This window comes from Perca flavescens, chromosome 7 (assembly GCF_004354835.1).
Source record: "Perca flavescens isolate YP-PL-M2 chromosome 7, PFLA_1.0, whole genome shotgun sequence".
Classification (NCBI taxonomy): Eukaryota; Metazoa; Chordata; class Actinopteri; order Perciformes; family Percidae; genus Perca; species Perca flavescens.
Genome location: NC_041337.1, coordinates 18,323,513 through 18,341,320, shown reverse-complemented (window position 1 = coordinate 18,341,320; position 17,808 = coordinate 18,323,513). Strand labels below are relative to the sequence as shown.

The 17,808-nt window shown below is 40.9% G+C and overlaps 4 protein-coding genes and 3 non-coding genes across 13 annotated transcripts in view; 4 read left to right on the top strand and 3 right to left on the bottom strand.

Moving 5' to 3' along the window:
• Positions 1–1,794, top strand: part of fkbpl (FKBP prolyl isomerase like) — a 56,768-nt gene extending 54,974 nt beyond the window's left edge. For all 7 annotated transcript variants that reach the window (XM_028582299.1, XM_028582298.1, XM_028582292.1 and 4 more), the window contains 2 exons: positions 122–414; positions 900–1,794. In XM_028582299.1, coding sequence (XP_028438100.1) covers positions 122–414; positions 900–1,571 — 965 coding nt within the window. In that variant the 3' untranslated portion in view covers positions 1,572–1,794. The remainder of the gene's footprint in view (positions 1–121; positions 415–899) is intronic.
• A 211-nt stretch (positions 1,795–2,005) lies between these two features.
• Positions 2,006–2,078, bottom strand: trnaf-gaa (transfer RNA phenylalanine (anticodon GAA)). The gene has a single exon. It is a non-coding gene; the product is annotated as a tRNA-Phe (tRNA).
• Positions 2,079–3,092: 1,014 nt separating this feature from the next.
• ebp (EBP cholestenol delta-isomerase) lies at positions 3,093–4,891 on the bottom strand. Its single transcript, XM_028582309.1, has 5 exons — positions 4,738–4,891; positions 4,152–4,458; positions 4,019–4,055; positions 3,805–3,935; positions 3,093–3,692 (listed from the first exon to the last, which is right to left on the bottom strand). The coding sequence occupies exons 2-5, from the start codon at positions 4,456–4,458 to the stop codon at positions 3,472–3,474; spliced, it is 696 nt and encodes a 231-aa protein (XP_028438110.1). The 5' UTR covers positions 4,738–4,891; the 3' UTR covers positions 3,093–3,471.
• A 705-nt stretch (positions 4,892–5,596) lies between these two features.
• trnah-gug (transfer RNA histidin (anticodon GUG)) lies at positions 5,597–5,668 on the bottom strand. The gene has a single exon. It is a non-coding gene; the product is annotated as a tRNA-His (tRNA).
• Positions 5,669–6,281: 613 nt separating this feature from the next.
• trnae-uuc (transfer RNA glutamic acid (anticodon UUC)) lies at positions 6,282–6,353 on the top strand. Its single transcript has one exon. It is a non-coding gene; the product is annotated as a tRNA-Glu (tRNA).
• Positions 6,354–6,501: 148 nt separating this feature from the next.
• On the top strand, positions 6,502–10,335 carry vma22 (vacuolar ATPase assembly factor VMA22). Its single transcript, XM_028582310.1, has 5 exons — positions 6,502–6,970; positions 8,204–8,307; positions 8,415–8,527; positions 8,628–8,819; positions 9,869–10,335. Exons 1-5 carry the CDS (start codon positions 6,806–6,808, stop codon positions 10,006–10,008), a joined length of 714 nt encoding a protein of 237 aa, XP_028438111.1. The 5' UTR covers positions 6,502–6,805; the 3' UTR covers positions 10,009–10,335.
• Positions 10,336–11,545: 1,210 nt separating this feature from the next.
• si:dkey-109j17.5 (zinc finger BED domain-containing protein 4) lies at positions 11,546–16,167 on the top strand. The gene is made up of 5 exons (XM_028582281.1): positions 11,546–12,043; positions 12,322–12,573; positions 12,731–12,990; positions 13,150–13,738; positions 14,670–16,167. The coding sequence occupies exons 1-5, from the start codon at positions 11,894–11,896 to the stop codon at positions 15,510–15,512; spliced, it is 2,094 nt and encodes a 697-aa protein (XP_028438082.1). The 5' UTR covers positions 11,546–11,893; the 3' UTR covers positions 15,513–16,167.
• The last annotated feature ends 1,641 nt before the right edge of the window (positions 16,168–17,808 follow it).

Here is a 17,808-nt window from a genome sequence, read left to right as displayed (position 1 = left end):
ATGATGCATTTCTATTACTTTCTTCCTTTAATATAAATTATCAATTTTCAGTCCATATTTGTACAATTGAAATGTATTATCTAGAAATCTAGCTCACATAATGTCCCTTTGTCTCTTCTAGCATGTTCATCCAGTTACTGTCCAAGGTTGGGTTCACTGTGTCAAGTCCGAGTGCGGCTCAAAGCTAACATGGATAAAGCAGAGAGTTTAGCATCTGAAAAGAGAAATGAGAAGCTGCCAGTCCAACCTGACCAATCAGTGACTGAGGTTACAGAGGCCACAGCCTTCCCAAGGTGTCAGGACTCTGTGCTGCAGGTCCCACTGGGGGACTGGACAACACTGAGGCTAGGCGAGGGTCAGTGCGATATCACAGAAGCATGTGTGGAGGGGATGAGAGCGAGAGAGAAATGTGAGGTAAGGGCGAAGAGAGGCCTTGAATAATAATTCAATTCATTGCATGCCAACTTTTGGTTACAGTAAAAACTGACAAAATCCATCACTATAATCATTATGGTTTTTGGTTTACATATGTAAAGCATATATGACATTTGCAATATTGTGACAGTATATCGACAGATTAGATGCACTGGTGAATGAGGGTTTTCCCCCTGAATAGTGTTTGGGGTAAATGATCTAAATTGGGTGAACTTTTAAGTAGGCCTTTTTATGACATGGCCATGCCAGATTATGCTATCAGGTCACCTCAATGCCTGAAAATTAAAACATTGGAAATATTATTACTAATATTTTGATGAGGTCAAATATAAATTGGGTCCCAATTTGCCAGTGCTCCCTGACATTAAAACAATAAATATGAATATGGATTCCAGACTTTATAAAAATATTTTCCAGCATGTGAAAGTATACAGCCAGTCTAATCATCCTGTTTTGCTTCTAAGGTACTGATTTCTCCTGTGGGAAATAGACCAGATGTCTCAGTTCCCCATCCCGATGAGGAAAACCTGCCTTTATGTGCCACAATTGAACTCAAATCTTTCACACCAGGCAAGGAATCCTGGGAGATGTCTCCTGGTGACAAGTGGCAGTGGGTGAAGTCACACAAAGAGAGGGGAGGAGTAAGATTCAGGAGTGGGGATGTGTGGGGAGCAGCAGACAGCTACAGCCGGGCCCTCAAACTTCTCATCACTCTCCATAGCCATGTTAGAGACGTGGAGAAAAAAGGACAAGAGGAAGAAGCAGAGGAGCCGAGAGATACAAACAGTGGTGATGAAACAAAACAACTTCCTTCAGCTAATGAGTTTAAAACCATTAAATCGGAGCTCTACTCAAACATGTCCTTGTGCCAGCTCAAACTGAAACAACCAGAGCGGGCTAAGGCCAGTGCGGCTAAAGCTACTCAGCTGGAACTGGGTGGTGCTAAAGCCTGGTACCGGATGGGCCAAGCCTGCCAGATGTTGAATGAGCTGGAGGAAGCCGGGCAGGCGTTTAGGAAACTGCTGGAGCTACAGCCAGAATCACCTGCTGCTTTGAAGGCACTTAAAGACATAGCAAGTAAAGAGAAAGAGAGAAATGCACAGTTGGGACTTAGACTCAGCAAAATGTTCAGCTGAAGATTACATATTATCAGTTTATTATAGAATGTTATCTGTAGAATGGCATGTTTCTTCTCATGACATGAGTCACTGTTAAATGGAAGTGCATCTACTGCCCCTACCTGAGCTCAAAAGTAAAGCCATTAATCAGTGAATGCATGTTTTTCTCCCAACTCTATGATGCTTGTGTGTGAGATGCCTGAATGTAACGTCAAAGTAAAAACCACACGTCAAAAACTTATTTTGAAGCAATTTGCGAACTTTTCTAGGAATAAGGGGTGCATGAGATCACAGTGGTATTCTCTCTGTGCAATACATTAAATAAACTCTAAAAAAATATATAAATGTAGTTCTTCTAATCGACCAGTAGGTGTCAAGCTTTGTCAGCAAACCCCACACAGTCAGGGGTCTTTCCACACCGGTACCCGGGTACCAAGTGTGTTCAGTCAAAATGCCGAAACCCGGGATCGAACCAGGGACCTTTAGATCTTCAGTCTAACGCTCTCCCAACTGAGCTATTTCGGCGTACCGGAATTGGAATATATTGACATTTAAAAGAAAAGATCCATCCATGTTTTGCATGTGGTGCAAGTTATGTAGACAACGTGGTGGTTATGTCCTCACAAGGACGGACACTCGACAAGCTTGGTATCTTGTTCATGTTTAAAACGTACCAACGTTGTATTTTACCAAGTAAATACAATTAAATCAGTGTTGTTTTCTCAATCTGACCGGGGATCTGTTACAAATTAATTCCACTCTTTCAATCTCAAATCGGAGCAGGTTGTTTACATCGTACTGATTCAAGATCAGTGCCCACCCACCTTTATAATTAGTCAATCTACTCAGTGCATGCGGCCTTCTCCCAATCATTACCCGCAGCACCTCCAGCACCCCTACTTCCAGCGCCTATGGTGTATACTGAGTAGTGTAACGGTGAGTGTCCATCTGTGGACTTATGGTAGCCTAGTGCACAAAGGATGGAACGACCACACATGACTAGCATTACTTTGGTTCTCCCCTTTTCTGGAGCTGGTATCAAATTAAACTGCAAGCATTTAAATCTACAGTTGTAAACTATTTTTCTTTTTGAGTTTCACAAAAGACAAATATAAAATACATTTTCACATTACAATGCTAGTATAGTCTTTTCCTATACATTATAGGATGAAATAAACGTGATCGTATGTATGATCTTTTATATTTTTATTATGCCTGAAGTGGATTAAGAGTGATAGGCTTACTTTATTGAGCCAGCAAGGGGAAATTACTTTTTTTTTCACTCTGTTGTTAGTTATTACACACATTACAACATACCCAATTGATTGGATTACATAAAGGTGGCTACGCACAAAAGAGAATCTTGACAGTCTTTGTCTTTGTTTTTGTCATGTAAGCAACAAAAACAAATACCTCAACCTAATTCTTGAATAGGCTATGGGTTCCATGTGAAAGAGGTCCTTTATATCACCTAAGTCAGTGTTCAAGTTATTCATGTAGTTATGTAATATGTAAAAAAGAAAATGAAGATGGTTTTGAGAAAAGATGTTTTATTTGGCTATTCTCACAAAGCCAGATGCACAAAGAACAAGCTGCACTTGAAAATGAAGTTCTTAGTTTACAGGTACCACATGACAAACCATTGATGACACATGTAATTAATCCTTTCTATTGCCTCAAATTTTAACATCCGTGCCTGAAATGGGCCAGTACTCACCAGTACTGAGCAACGGCACTTTTGATTTTTGTCCACATGAGTACCCTACTTCTAATTTTTTATTATATAATATAAATATTTCCAAGACACATGCCATGATCATGTCATGCAACTTCTGAATTAGGGTACTGGCACCTTTTTTTGGCCCAATTCAGGCACTGTTTAACATAGTGGTTTTTTTAACAACAATTCTTCCTGTTGTCAGTTCCTCTTAGACTTGTGTGACTTTGTGTTGTCAGTGTGTGTCTGGGCTGCTGACAGCTGTCTCCATGCATCCACAATGAGCACCAGCGGTATGATGATCCACAGCACGTTCATGAACACAAAGTAGAACCAGAAGTAGATTGGGTGTCCCAACTCACTGTGAGCATAACCATCTCTGTGCTCCGTGTAGAAGTAAAGCACTGCTCCATACAGCTGGCCTGGAATCAGATTATGTAATAAGACCCATTATGTAAATATGACAAACAACAATTTATTAGATTCTGAAAACCTGCTGATGATTTTTGTAGTAATTACACCATTTTACTGTACCTAATGAAATGATGAGCTGCAGAACAAATCTGTAGGGCTTGTTAGTTAAGAAGGCGAACACAGCCCAAAAGCTGAAAGGTCCCCATAACCATGCAGTCACAGTTTCCATACAGACAGTAAAGTTATCCGCTCTAGAAATATGAAGGGTCAAATTAGTAACATCTTTATTTTTTATGCAAATGTTCAACATAGTTCTGTGCCAAGATGAACTCACATTACATATCGACTGTCTCCTTTTGAGTACTCTTTCCCTGTAAGAGAAAAATGTAAAACATAATGACTCTTATAGACTGCACCATCACAGTTTATACACTTTTCTAAACATGTTTTTTCTTGTTTGTACTCACACAGCTGTGACAGGAAGCTCTGGTCTCCTGGAATAATATCATAGTACAGTGAGAACCATCCCTCAATGACGCCATGGATGAAACCACAAACGGCAAACCAGCACACAGCCAGACGCCTCCATGTCCCCAGCCTGCCAGTGGTCCCTTTCTGGCCCGTGATCAGCCAGGTCACAAGCAGAAACACCCCAGACACAGAAAACAGGAACGCCAGAATCTCTGACATAGATCGGTCATTGGCCACATAGGTGGGAATCAAAAGGTCCCGTGGCCAGTAGGGATGAAGAACTCCAGTTGCTGAATCCATCATCTGTTTCAAGAAAGGATGGTCAACACTCTTCATCCACAGTAGTTCTATAATTGATTGATTTCAACAATGTGTTATTAAAGATAATGCACATAAGTCAGTTTAATTCATACATGAGCACTCTATGCATTGTAGCCTACTACGCTGCACTGCACTGCACTTGCACAGACAGAGTCTATAAACGTTAGTCATTTATCCCAAATTTACAAACTGTTATCAGAGTTACAGTTTTATTCAAGGAGCTTATAGCAGACAAAAGCAATAAGGTTTTTTTGTTCTTACCGGTGATGCTACTAAAATGGGTGTCCCGCCACACAGAGTTTAACCTCTGTATTAAATAAAAAGTATTAGATAAATTAAAAAAATATGAATATCTTAAAGATCCAATAGTCCAAAGCTCTCTAACTGCATGCCATATCAGTGCAGATAAACTCAAAACCGGAACTCAACTCACTAGAGCCAGGGGCGGTTACTTGTGATTACGAGGACCAATCATACGTCCGTATGCATAGAGCTAGCAGCACATGCGATCTGCTGGCCCGTTGATTGGCTTTTCATCTCGGAACATGAACTTTGTCGTTGGCAACCACCAATGTAAATGTGTCTCTTACTCCAAAATACCGTCCCCTCTATTCATGTAATATTTCAACAGTTGGTGAGGGGTGAATTACGGGACTTTAAGATATTGCATTTCAACATAAATGCTTAGCTAACAAGTCTTTTCACTTTGACGTGACTGTACGAGAATAGGCCTAGCACTAAGCAGAAATAAGTGAAAGCAAGATTTCTGAAGACATGACACGATACGTTTTGATATGCTGTGATAATTTGATATGTAGCCTATGTTATTGATATGACAACATCATATCAATTAAGGACAAGAATATTGAAATCGCCCAAACAGCCTGAAAACAGACTCCGCGAAACAAAATAACACAGGCAGTCACTGAACATGAGAAACATCGAAAATATCAATTGTTAGCATTAGCTGGGTGCTACACTGATTAAGTTCTGTACATTTCTTCATTGTCATTTGCTATTTTACGCAAAAGGTTGCAGTATATTCATTGTGGTGTATTTGTATCCTTTGTTAGAATTAAATAAAAGTTGTCCTCCCAAGCCGTGTCAGGGATTTTAACCCTGCCGTGACCCGGATTCGAACCGGGGTTGCTGCGGCCACAACGCAGAGTACTAACCACTATACGATCACGGCGAGCTACTGGGAGTTATGCTTCCATCGGGTTCAGTGGCCTTTATAAAGCTATCTGGAGTGGGTGGCTATTACTCAATGATTTCTCTCCATGGAAAGATAAAACAGTCTGCCGTCAGTTAGCCGGAGGAACCAACCAGTGTTTGTGGGGTGTTTTCAACTAGCGCTTTTTAGATTCCCCGGGACAACAAATAGGTTAGCTTTTATTAACAAGCTAGCGGTTTTTTTTTTAAATGTGGAGAGCAGCTTAGCTAACCGTCGTTTTCTATACTTTGCTGCTAAAGAATAGCTAATGTCAACTTCAGGCAGACTTTTCACCTGTAATATTAACCATAAATTAGCTAACGTCAAGTTGCACGAAGTTTTATCTAACTTTAGCAAAGCTAACTAACATTTACTGTTAAGCTAAGTTGCAGCATTTAGATAACGTTAGAAGTTAGAAAGGTATAAAATATAGCTGCTGCTTAATGTTTTTTTATGTTGCTGCCAGTGGTTGACTGTAGCGCTGACGTTATTTATCTAGCTAAGTTGTACTTAAATTTAAAGCACACAGGAATGTTAGATACGTTGACACACGTCCACTTATAAAAATAGATGTCTCACCTTCTTTTGTTGGTCCCATATGGTCTAGCGGTTAGGATTCCTGGTTTTCACCCAGGCGGCCCGGGTTCGACTCCCGGTATGGGAACTACTCTTTTGTTTAATATTGCTTAAATGTTTTTAAGATACCCACCATTTATAAATGCACGCTACATGCTATTTAATGAGCATATGTTTTTTAATATCGTTACAGTCGAAGAAAATTTTAAAAATTGTAATGGCAATAAGCATGCAATGACCTTTTTGTCATGTAGGTTATTGTTATTTACAGATATACGCTAAAGCTTTTGTTAGCGTTGTTAATAATATTGTTGGTTGCCAACACAATACTAAGAAATTACTTAAAATGATCTAATGTTACACACAAAGATTCTCTCAACATTGTAAAGTTATAATTTTATGGACATGTGATTTAATCACGTGACGCCGTGTGTCACATGATGCGACACGGAAGCAGTAAACGTCTTGTGTATATGGTTTTTATCTCTATGCTCTTATTGGGTCTATGTAGATTTCTAGTATAAACGACGGCGGTAACGAATGTTTGAGAAAGTACTTGAGTTAACTTTAGTAAAACGAGTCGACATGGGTGTGTCGGAACTGGAGGATTTTTCTCTTTTACTGGACGAAAAGCTGCTCCTTTTCATGGACCAGCTGGCGTTACTGGAGGAGAAACGAGCCACTCTCAACTCTCTCATAGAGCAGGTAACGTTAGCACACAGAAAACAATTTAGAGCTACTTGTAAGATCAAGCTTGCCACTCTGAGACATCTGTGTGTGTGTGTGTGTGTGTGTGTGTGTGTGTGTGTGTGTGTGTGTGTGTGTGTGTGTGTGTGTGTGTGTGTGTGTGTGTGTGTGTGTGTGTGTGTGTGTGTGTGTGTACAATCTGCACAGACATGTTTTTGAAGGTAGCTAACCTTTTGAAATCGAGCTGAAATAGCAATTTTCGTAATTTATTAAAGGTCCCATGACATGGTGCTCTTTGGATGCTTTTATATAGAGCTTATTGGTCCCCTAATACTGTATCTGAAGTCTCTTTCCCGAAATTCAGCTTTGGTGCAGAACTACAGCCACTAGAGCCAGTCCCACAATGAGCTTTCCTTAGTATGTGCCATTTCTGTGTCTGAAGCTATTGAGGAGGAGAGTGGGAGGGGCAAGGTGGAGGGTGGGGGTGTGGCCTTGACCAACTGCCACTTTTCTCGTTTGAAAGCCATGATGTCTCTCTCTCATGGGTGGGCCAAATTCTCTGGGCGGGCAAAGCAGAGAAAGGGGAGGTAACCTTGCTTGTTATGACCTCATAAAAAGCAGATTCCAAAACGGCTCATCTGAGCTTTCATTTTCTCAAAGGCAGAGCAGGATACCCAGGGCTCGGTTTACACCTATCGCCATTTCTAGCCACTGGGGGACCATAGACAGGCTGGGGGAACTCATATTAATGTTAAAAAACCTCATAAAGTGAAATTTTCATGCCACGGAACCTTTAAATGTTTGCCAAAAATACTAGTTCAAATGCAAGGATTTGCTGGTTTTTGTACTATTATATAATAGTAAACTGCATATCTTTGGGTTTTGTACTGTTGATCAAACAAAAGAAAATTGACTGTCAGTTTGCGCTCTGGAAAATTGTAATGGGCAATATTTCACTATTTTCGCCATTTTAGCGACAAAACAATTGACTGAGTAATTGAGAAAATAAGCATGAGATTAAGACGAAAATAACTAGCTGCAGCCATAATGTAAAGTATACTTTATCAATATTTCTGTCTTTCACAACATCAACCCATCTTAAGTTATTTTTCAAATGTAAGTGCATGTGCATGTACATGTACTCATTTTTTAAACTTTTTATTTTTCTTCTTCTTTTTTAACATTTGAAGCCTTGTATTTTATCCTGTATCCTCTTCTCCCACTTTAGTTACCATTTTGTGTTCCCCACAGGGATGGTTTTCCATGTCCAAGGCTCGATATTCCATGGGAAACAAACACGTCTCTGCACTTCAGTATGCAAGTGAGATAGAGCCACTGGTCTCTGTTCATGCTAGGTGAGGAAATAGACATGTTTCACAGAAATGAATGCTCCCAGGTAAACTGTTGTTCACTGCAGTTGATTAATTGTCAGTATTTATGACTTGGAATGTATTTGTTCCAGAACACTGGACAATGGTGAGGTGGATTTCTGCACAGAAAGGGTCAAACAAAAGTGTAATAATGAGGCTAGAAAAGATGCCAGGTTAATAGAGGATGTTGGACCTCAAGAAGAAGGTGAGTCTGCCATAGTCCATGTGGTGATAGAAAAGGAATGTTGTTTACATTTACCAAAATCAAATACATTTTTGATTTATTGAATTATGCGGTTTCATAGGTGTCAGGAGACGAATTAAACCAAAAAAGGATATCACGGAGAAGGATGCAAGGGAAGAAGCTAGTAGTGAGAAAGTTCCTGAAGTAACTCCAGTAAGAAAAGGTGACCAGAATCCTCAGCAAGATCCACTGAAGTGGTTTGGGATTCTGGTGCCACAATCTCTTAAACAAGCACAGTCATCATTCAAGCAAGGTATGATGTTACATTTCCAAAAGAGTCTTTACTTTGTTTCAAGCAACCACACATTTGTTCTGTTAATATGTGATTACTTAAGGATATAGCCAAGATTAGGTTATCATTTTTGATTGAATATGTAAAAAAATGTACACAGTGTACCAAAACAACCATGTTACAACAGTTGTAAACATTGTATCCCATGTTAAACATTAATTGGTTTTTCCTGAGATTCTTAAAGCGGCCCTGAGAGCTCAACTTATTACAACTTGAGAAAAAACATGCTTCACCAATTTAACAAAACTTACGGAGCATTTACAAAAACGCTGGAAAGGAAGAAAACACGGGCAAATTGTGATACACAATCTGCAACTTGAAAACAAACAAATACAGAAACCTACTTCAGTTAACTCCCTGTAAAAGATGTTAAAAAATTAGCTAACATTTTAGTTTTAACGCTGACTGCATGATCCAGATTGCAGATATTTGCTATACACCTGTTATACCTTTTACTGCTGTCCTTACTAGCCTCCCAATTCAAATCAACTGACAAAATACAAACAATTTACTAGTTTGCCTGGGACCTGTATTTGCAACATATCTTGTTATACTACATACTGTACATATGTGTTATCAGACTGTTTAAGATGCTTTCTTAATTTGCTTATTTTTTGTCTATTTATATTCTTTAGTTGCAATGCGTTCAGCTCTCAGGGCCACATTGGATTCTTGTATATATTCAGCATGTAGGAATATTATACAGATAGTGTATGTAAAAGTTCCACTATATATAGCCATATGGATATAACTATCAATGGATGGATAAATAAACTTCGATAAAGTGTAGAGAACTTGAAATATTATTGTGCTGCTGCCAAAGATTAAGTCATTTAAAATGACATGACACTCCTAATTAGGCAGATAGGAAGAATATTGTGATTTTATTGGTGTCTGGTATTTTTATGCATATGTGCAAGATTAAACATCTGGCAGAGTACTTGGTGTACTACTGGTAAATTATTTTCTTTTCATCATCCTTCATCTTCCTTTTTTCTGTCATATTACAGTAATAGAGCTGTCAGCTGAGATTGCAACCCTTCAGACTACAGTTCTGAACACCAGACAGGAGCTGAAGCGCAGCATGAAAGACAAACACATTCTCCAGGAGGAAGCCTCAGCAGCCCAGTTGGACAAGGAGGCCGACTAAATAACTCTGTTGAGTCAAAGCCGGAGATGATCTGAGGAGAGCCACAGAGAGTGACGGGTTGGAGTCAGTAGATTATGCATCAAGGCTAATTGAACTCAACAGCGACCCTCCCGGTGGATTTCTAAATGGAGATTACAGATGATTCTGTAATGACTCGATGACTAAATAGTAATAGATTATGTTTGATTTTGTGCATTTGTAACTGTCTCACTGATATATGTTTGGCCTGTTTGAGAAGAATGTGTTTGTGAATGCTGTATTTTAGGATTTAAAATAAAATCTGTGTTGTAGACTGTAAGATTAATTTATAAATAAATATAAACATAACCTGTCTGACTCTTTTCAATAAATGGCCGGTACCATTTTCTGGAGGATTTAAAAGTAGTAATGTATTTTTTAATCATTCATAAATAATTTACTAATACTTTATATATCAATGTTAGGCCATTTATAAGAACTAGTTGTAGCTTGCCAGGTTGTGAAAACCCAAAAGTTCTATTTAACTAATTATTTTAACTGATTTGTAAAGCAATGGTAAACTTATGAGATCCTTTATATCCAACCTCATAACTCACATAAGTGAAGTATGTCACTCTCATGGCGTGTCAGGGAGAGCATTTTGTGTGGTTGCGGACCCTTTCATATCAATAACAGTAAAGCCATGTTGTCTCCCTGGTTTCCTGGTTTCACCTACTCTCGCTAACGGGCAAGACGAAGAAGATGGAGAAGAGGTGGACAATGGTAACAATGTGGAGGAAAGGATCAGGAATGGCCATGGTGACGGAGGAGTCGGAGCATGATCTGGGTGTTTTTCGAGTGGACTGTTTCTCTCGCTCCCTTGAACAGTGTGTCAGAGAGGGATTACGCTCCTGTCCACAGGTCACTTCCACACTGGCCAAGGCTGCCTGTTTCTACAACTACGTTACCTCTGTTGTCCCACCTGAGAAACTTAGCCAGGTGTTTGATGGTCCTGGGTTGAGCATGGGGGCACCAGGAAATACCCTTCCTGCAGCAAGAGACTGGGCTGCTCAGCTTAGGGTATGTATAGTAAACAAGCAGTACTTCACCTTAACTCCCCCCTACCTAGCATTTATAATAAGACTCTTAATAAATTCTGTATTATTATTTAACACACCATAATATGGTCGTAAACAGTTATAAGGACTTAAATAAACGAGGCCTTATAGAGAATGAATTGTCTTTTATGTAATATGTGTAGGCCTATTCTGTTTTACCCTATACATAATCAATAACAAAATATAAAAAAAAATACATAATTAAATTAAATGTTTGAATATGTAAGTATTTTTTAAACTCGATTCTCAAAACCGTAATCCAGTCTTAATTCCAATTCTCATTGCAAGTGAGAATTGAAATTGCAATTACATTGTATGAAGCCTGCTGTATCAGAGGAAACCTGCCTTCTCTTGACTGGGGACAGCCGAATATTACCGGGAACTGCCGAAACGGGAAACGAGACTCCCGTTTATTGTAAGTACTTCCTGGTCCAATTATAATACTGTCTACATGCCTCCATGAAACACAGCGCACTGCCTCCCCTTCACTTGCGTCCTAACGACGGATGGGAGCGCAGAAACAACGGATGTAGCTTCACGATTATATTATTGATGTTTCGAGACATCCGCAGCAGCCCGTGTAGCCAGATTGTGGCCGATTTCGGACGTGCAAGCGACGCTACTCCTGCTTGGAATTAAATGTCCTTTTGTCTGCGCAACTGGCAACATTTTATGTGTTATCGGGATTGGGAAGTAAACACGCTGGCCTGCGCTCATGATTAGAGGCGAGGTGAGATTGATACCTCAGACTCACATTGTCCTTGATCGCAAGTTGATTTTACTTCGGAGTAGAGCAACTGTGGGCTCTAATGGCGTCAGTTTCGAAGGTGTCTATTCTGGATTACTTTAATATTGTGTTTGAAGGTGAAAATGGCAAAATCGAGTCCAACTGCAAGGCTTGTGGTACAAGGATCCAGGCGAAGCGAAGTGTCACGTCCAACTTCGTAACGCACCTTAAGGTATAGATTTCAAAACAAGATGTTTTATCGTTTGTACTTATTCTCAGTCTTATAATATTTCTGTGAGCACCAGATGAAACAGCTGCTCTACCTCTACAGCATCTTTTTTATGTATACCACACAGTGTCAGCTATTTAACTGACAGCTTCTCTACCATACTGTATCCTCTTCCACAGATGTCAAAACGGCAGTTTGTAGAGATGTTTACATCTACACAGTAACTAATCTACCTGCCAACTAATGACATTGCTGTCCCTCTCTCTGTCTCTCCAATTCAGCGGAAACACCAGGCTATGTATGATGACTTTGTGAAAAGGAAGGATATGAAGAGAGAAGGTTACTCCTCTGGTTCCCTGCACAGTTTCACCACTAATGGAGGGAACACCCGCTACACTCTCCCCATCAGTACTCGAGTGGGAGGTGGAGGAGGAGGAGGAGGAGTTGTTGGAGGAATGGGAACTCTTGAGGGAAGAGTAGGAGGAGGCTCTGGAGGAGGGGTGACCAAGTTTGACAGACATGACCCACGTCAGGTGTGTGTTATAATCCATTATCGCTTGAGATGCAAATAACCGAGCTGCTATTTATGAAATCCCACAAGTTATGATTTATTATTTTAATGTATGTATTATTTACAATGAAATGATTTGCTATAATGAGGGTAATTTACGTTGATGTATGTCGCAACAGGTTCTGATCTCTGAGGCTATAGCTAAGATGATTGTGCGTGACCTGCAGCCAGTGTCCATAGTGGAAAATCAAGGTTTCAGAGAGCTGCTTCAGCTCCTGGAGCCACGTTACACTCCTGAGCCCCAGCATTACATCCAGAGCCAGCTCCTCCCAGCCTACACCTACCAGGCCCAGCTAGCAACCCGTCAGGCCCTGGCCTCAGCACACGCCCTCAGTCTCAGCCTGGATCTCTGGAGGGGCTTAACTGGAGCCACTTCAGGGTAAGTAGGTAAAATCAACCAAAACAACATGATTCCCTCTTGGTTTGATTCCCACACTGATGAGTCCACCTCTCTCTCTCTCTCTCTCTCTCTCTCTCTCTCTCTCTCTCTCTCTCTCTCTCTCTCTCTCTCTCTCTCTCTCTCTCTCTCTCTCTGTAGGTACCTCGGTGTCACCTGCCATTTTCTGACATCTGATTGGCAGATGTGTTCAGCTCTCCTGGCGTGCCTTCCCCTGACTGGAGGCAGCTCTGGGAATCGCGTGCTTTCAGATTTTGATGAAGTATGTCACTCTCATGGGGTGTCAGGGAGAGCATTTTGTGTGGTTGCGGACCCTTTCCTATCAACAACAACAGTAAAGCCATGTTGTCTCCCTGGTTTCCTGGTTTCACCTACTCTCGCTAACGGGCAAGACGAAGAAGATGGAGAAGAGGTGGACAATGGTAACAATGTGGAGGAAAGGATCAGGAATGGCCATGGTGACGGAGGAGAGGAAGGAGAGTGGGAGCATGGTCTGGGTGTTTGTCGAGTGGACTGTTTCTCTCGCTCCCTTGAACAGTGTGTCAGAGAGGGGTTACACTCCTGTCCACAGGTCACTTCCACACTGGCCAAGGCTGCCTGTTTCTACAACTACGTTACCTCTGTTGTCCCACCTGAGAAACTTATCCAGGTGTTTGATGGTCCTGGGTTGAGCATGGGGGCACCAGGAAATACCCTTCCTGCAGCAAGAGACTGGGCTGCTCAGCTTAGGGTATGTATAGTAAACAAGCTGTACTTCACCTTAACTCCCCCCTACCTAGCATTTATAATAAGTCTCTGAAAATCTGTATTATTATTTAACACACCATAATATAGTCGTAAACATAAAGTTATAAGGACTTTTTAAGTGTTTATTAATGCATGTCAACACTTTTATGACATATTTTAAATGATTAAAACTATGTTATGTTGTATTATATTGTCAATCACCAGTTGCAGCAGAGGTTTCACACAAGGAGTTATAGTGACAAATACATTAATACACATTAACACTTAAAAATGTCCCAATATCTGATGCAACTAGTGTGTTATAAGTAGAGCTGGGCAATATGGAAGAAATCTAATATCACGATATTGTTGACCAAATACCTCAATATCGATATTGCGGTGATATTGTAGGGTTGACAATTGGTGCATACAAAAAAATATTGAGATTTTTTATAAATAATCATCAGTAATGTGTATATAATAACTAAGTGGGTAAAGGTAAATAATAGAAAAGCTAGAACAGTCTGGTGAGTTAAACAAATTACATCACTTTACTGTAATCCAGCCATTAAAACCAGGGACAGATAACACTTGTGTCATATCACGATATTACGATATCCAGAATCTAAGATGATATCCAATCTCATATCACGATATCGATATAATATAGATATATTGCCCAGCCCTAGTTATAAGTTAAGTATTAGTGGTTTGTACTGATTTTAAATGCTGAATAGGGAGGTTATTATAAAGTGTTACCAATATGCTGTATGTGTCCTTAAGATAATCAATTTCATAACCTGATTATGTAGCTCTTTAGCTAGATTTATATTATTACACTGAGGAATGCTAGTTTTTTGTAATGACAAAATCAAGAATGTGTTTCCATAGTTTCAAATGATATAGTTTATTTTTTTGTTTAATTTTTGATGCAGGTGCTTCGGCGGCTGCTGGACTCAGTGGAGTTCCTGGAGGAGGTGAGTGGTCCGGGGGAGCTGGCGCTGGGTGGTTCAGAGAGAGCCCTGCTGAGGGAGCTCACTGACACTTTGGAGCCCTTCACTGAGGCCTGGGACATGGTGCAAGGGGACAGACAGGCAGACATACAGACAGACAAACATGTGTCCATCAGCCTGGCTCTGCCGTGTGTTCTGGGCCTTCGTAAGCATCTCTCTGAGACGTCGACTCCCCACTGCCCCTCTCTGCTGGCAGGCCTCAGCCAGGCTGTAGAGCGTCGGCTGGCCCCTGTCCTGGAGGACCCTCTCTACATCACTGCCACCACCCTGGACCCCCAGTTCAAGCTCACTTGGAGCAGCAACCCTGACTGGCATAGACAAGTTCTCATAGAGGAGTTGTCCAAATATTCATCAGCCTCCAGCCCCATAGAGCCCAACACAGACCTACATCCTCAATCTCAGACCCCTCCTGCCCCAGCTCCATCACCGGTCTCCTCGTTTTCCCGGCCCTGTAAGCTGTTCTCTTTCATCAAGCAGAGACCCACAACACAGGCCAAGAGCCTAGAGCAGGAGTTGGCCGTCTACCTACGAGAGGAACCCACAGACGAGGAGGCTTTGCATTACTGGCGGCGTAAAGCAATTGACTTTCCTCTGCTTGCCCAGATAGCCAAGAGGGCATTTACCATACCTGCTTGTGGCACTGTAGTCGAGAGCATTTTCACTACTGCTGGGCGCTGTCTGCGGCCAGAGAGAGGCCGCGTCTTACCAAAGAACCTTGAGACGCTCATCTACCTCAAAGCAAACTACAGATTACTATGGACTTAAAGCTAGGAGTCAAGCATTTCTTTTACCTAAATAGCAACAGAAGGCTTTGTACCTTCAGTTATGTTACTTACTTCTTGGATACTGACCTCTGTTCCCCTCTAAGGAAACTGAGCTAACAACATGACATAGTCCTCATACTACATATCATTTGACGTGAGATGGAATGAATTACCCAGAGTTTCAGAGCCAAGGCTCAGTTTCCCTTCTTAAGGTTTTTTAGACTGCAGTAGTTGTGGATTGCTGTCTCTACCATGTAGCCTGCATAAGGACAATTATACCACATGCTGTGGACCGAGGGGACTAGAAGCAGATCAATACTGAAGCATTTACCTTGACATTATTTTGCCTGGTCAGGGTCTTCAGACAATCGCAAAACCACAAAGCCCCCACTCTCTATCCTCCCAACCCCAAACATAGCTTGTTTGTGTGCACTGACATACCAACGATAACCAAATGGTCGATAATTGCATTCTGTAGCATCTGATTTATTCTGTTGTATACAATAACCCTAGAAGTTGTGACTAATTCATTTGATGTTGTTTTTGAAGGAGGGCATCAGCTGCTAAACAATATGTCATCCATTTATTCTTTTTTCTCTCTCTTTGTATGTATTCCTTATCACTGAGACATCATAATAAACAAGTTTCACTTCCTATCACAGAGGTGTGTGCAGTTGGAGAATAGCTGAAATCTGCTCATATATAACTTGTTTTTTTTACTCTAATTTATTCATATTTTCCTCTGCCAGTCCTTTATAACTTCACATTCTCTGTCAGAGTAGAGGTCAATACCATTTCATTTTCTTTATCAGCACTACTTTGCTTTTTCAATCAATGTCCAATTCTACTTTTGAACTTTTAAGAATTGAAATTGGTTTGACCCAGTTTCTGCCCCGTAAAACTAGGAGAGGATGTGTGCATGTGGCACAACATTGGCTTTTGCTTCATCTGACCTCACTGAAGTATTTTGAAAACACTTTGCAGGGCACCGCTTGGAAGGAGTAACTGTGAAACGTTGCAGTGTGTTTGCCTTTATTCAGGGACTCTGTTACCTCTTGGCTGTGCCAATGGTGAGGCAGGGTAATTGCATGTAATTCCATTACAGTTAAATTTGAGTCAGCAAGCAGTCAGCAGTCACATCCTACGCGGTCCTTTTCTCAAAGCCAGCAAGGCTCACAAGCCTTATTACTAAAGTACTTTAAATTACAAAAAAATACATGGCAGGAAACTGTGTAGCTACTGTACTCTTGTACTCTAATGCTACATCAGACAAACTTCTTCAATGCATTGATTCTTTTTTGTGATTAATAAGGAACAACAGTATAAATCGATTTGAAGATGAAGGAATTGCAATAGATCTGATTATAAAGACTGTCACAAGGATTACATGTCTTGTTCACGGATCGCAAACAACTTCATCCCAGTGTTACTGTTTTTGTTGTAGTTAAAAACACTTCAGAGGAAGTGTGTTAGTCTGTGTACGATACAATCAGATTTCCCTCATAGATCATAATTAGCAAAGATTGCTGTGATCTTAATGATTATCACCGGAGGACATCTGTGGATTTAGATGTGTTGCCAGATATCAGTGTGGATGTGTCAGCGTGTTTAGCTTTGAAAAGTGTTTTTGCTCATCCCCATGGGTGTGTTGTTGTATGTGGAGCAGCTTGAAGTGTCCCTCCCTCCCTCCCCTCGGCTGTGACAGCTCATCCATTCGAGTTAGTCGAGCAGGCTGGGCTGCGGTCCTATTGGTAATTGCCTCTGAAATGAATTACTTGGCAGAGAGTGAGACTGAGGCAGGGAAGGAAATTGTAATTGAACTGCCCTCTCCCTCCCACCCTCTCCCTTTATGCTTCAAGTTATTACATCTGCAGTGCAGAAAGCCATTTTCTGTCCGCACATAGACGAAAAAATACACACACTCTTACAAAACCAATTTTCCCCTCCCCCACGCAATGGCCCCATCAGAGGACTATATTGATGCAGGGGGATTTCATAGATTGATTGTTCACGGGCACATGCACACTGGGCCACACTTTACTCTTGCACAGAGACAAATACTCTCTTACACATTGGTGTTAGTGTGTGTATTTCTATGTAAAAAAAGTAGAATGGGAGCCAGATCCTTCAGTTATCAGGCTCCTCTCCTATGGAACCAGCTCCCAATCTGGGTTCGGGGGGCAGAAACTGTCACCGCATTTAAGAATGAACTTAAAACTCTCCTATTTGATAAAGCTTATAGTTAGGGAGTGAGGAGTTGCAGCGTCCGCCTAACCAGGCCCACATGCTTCTCTTCA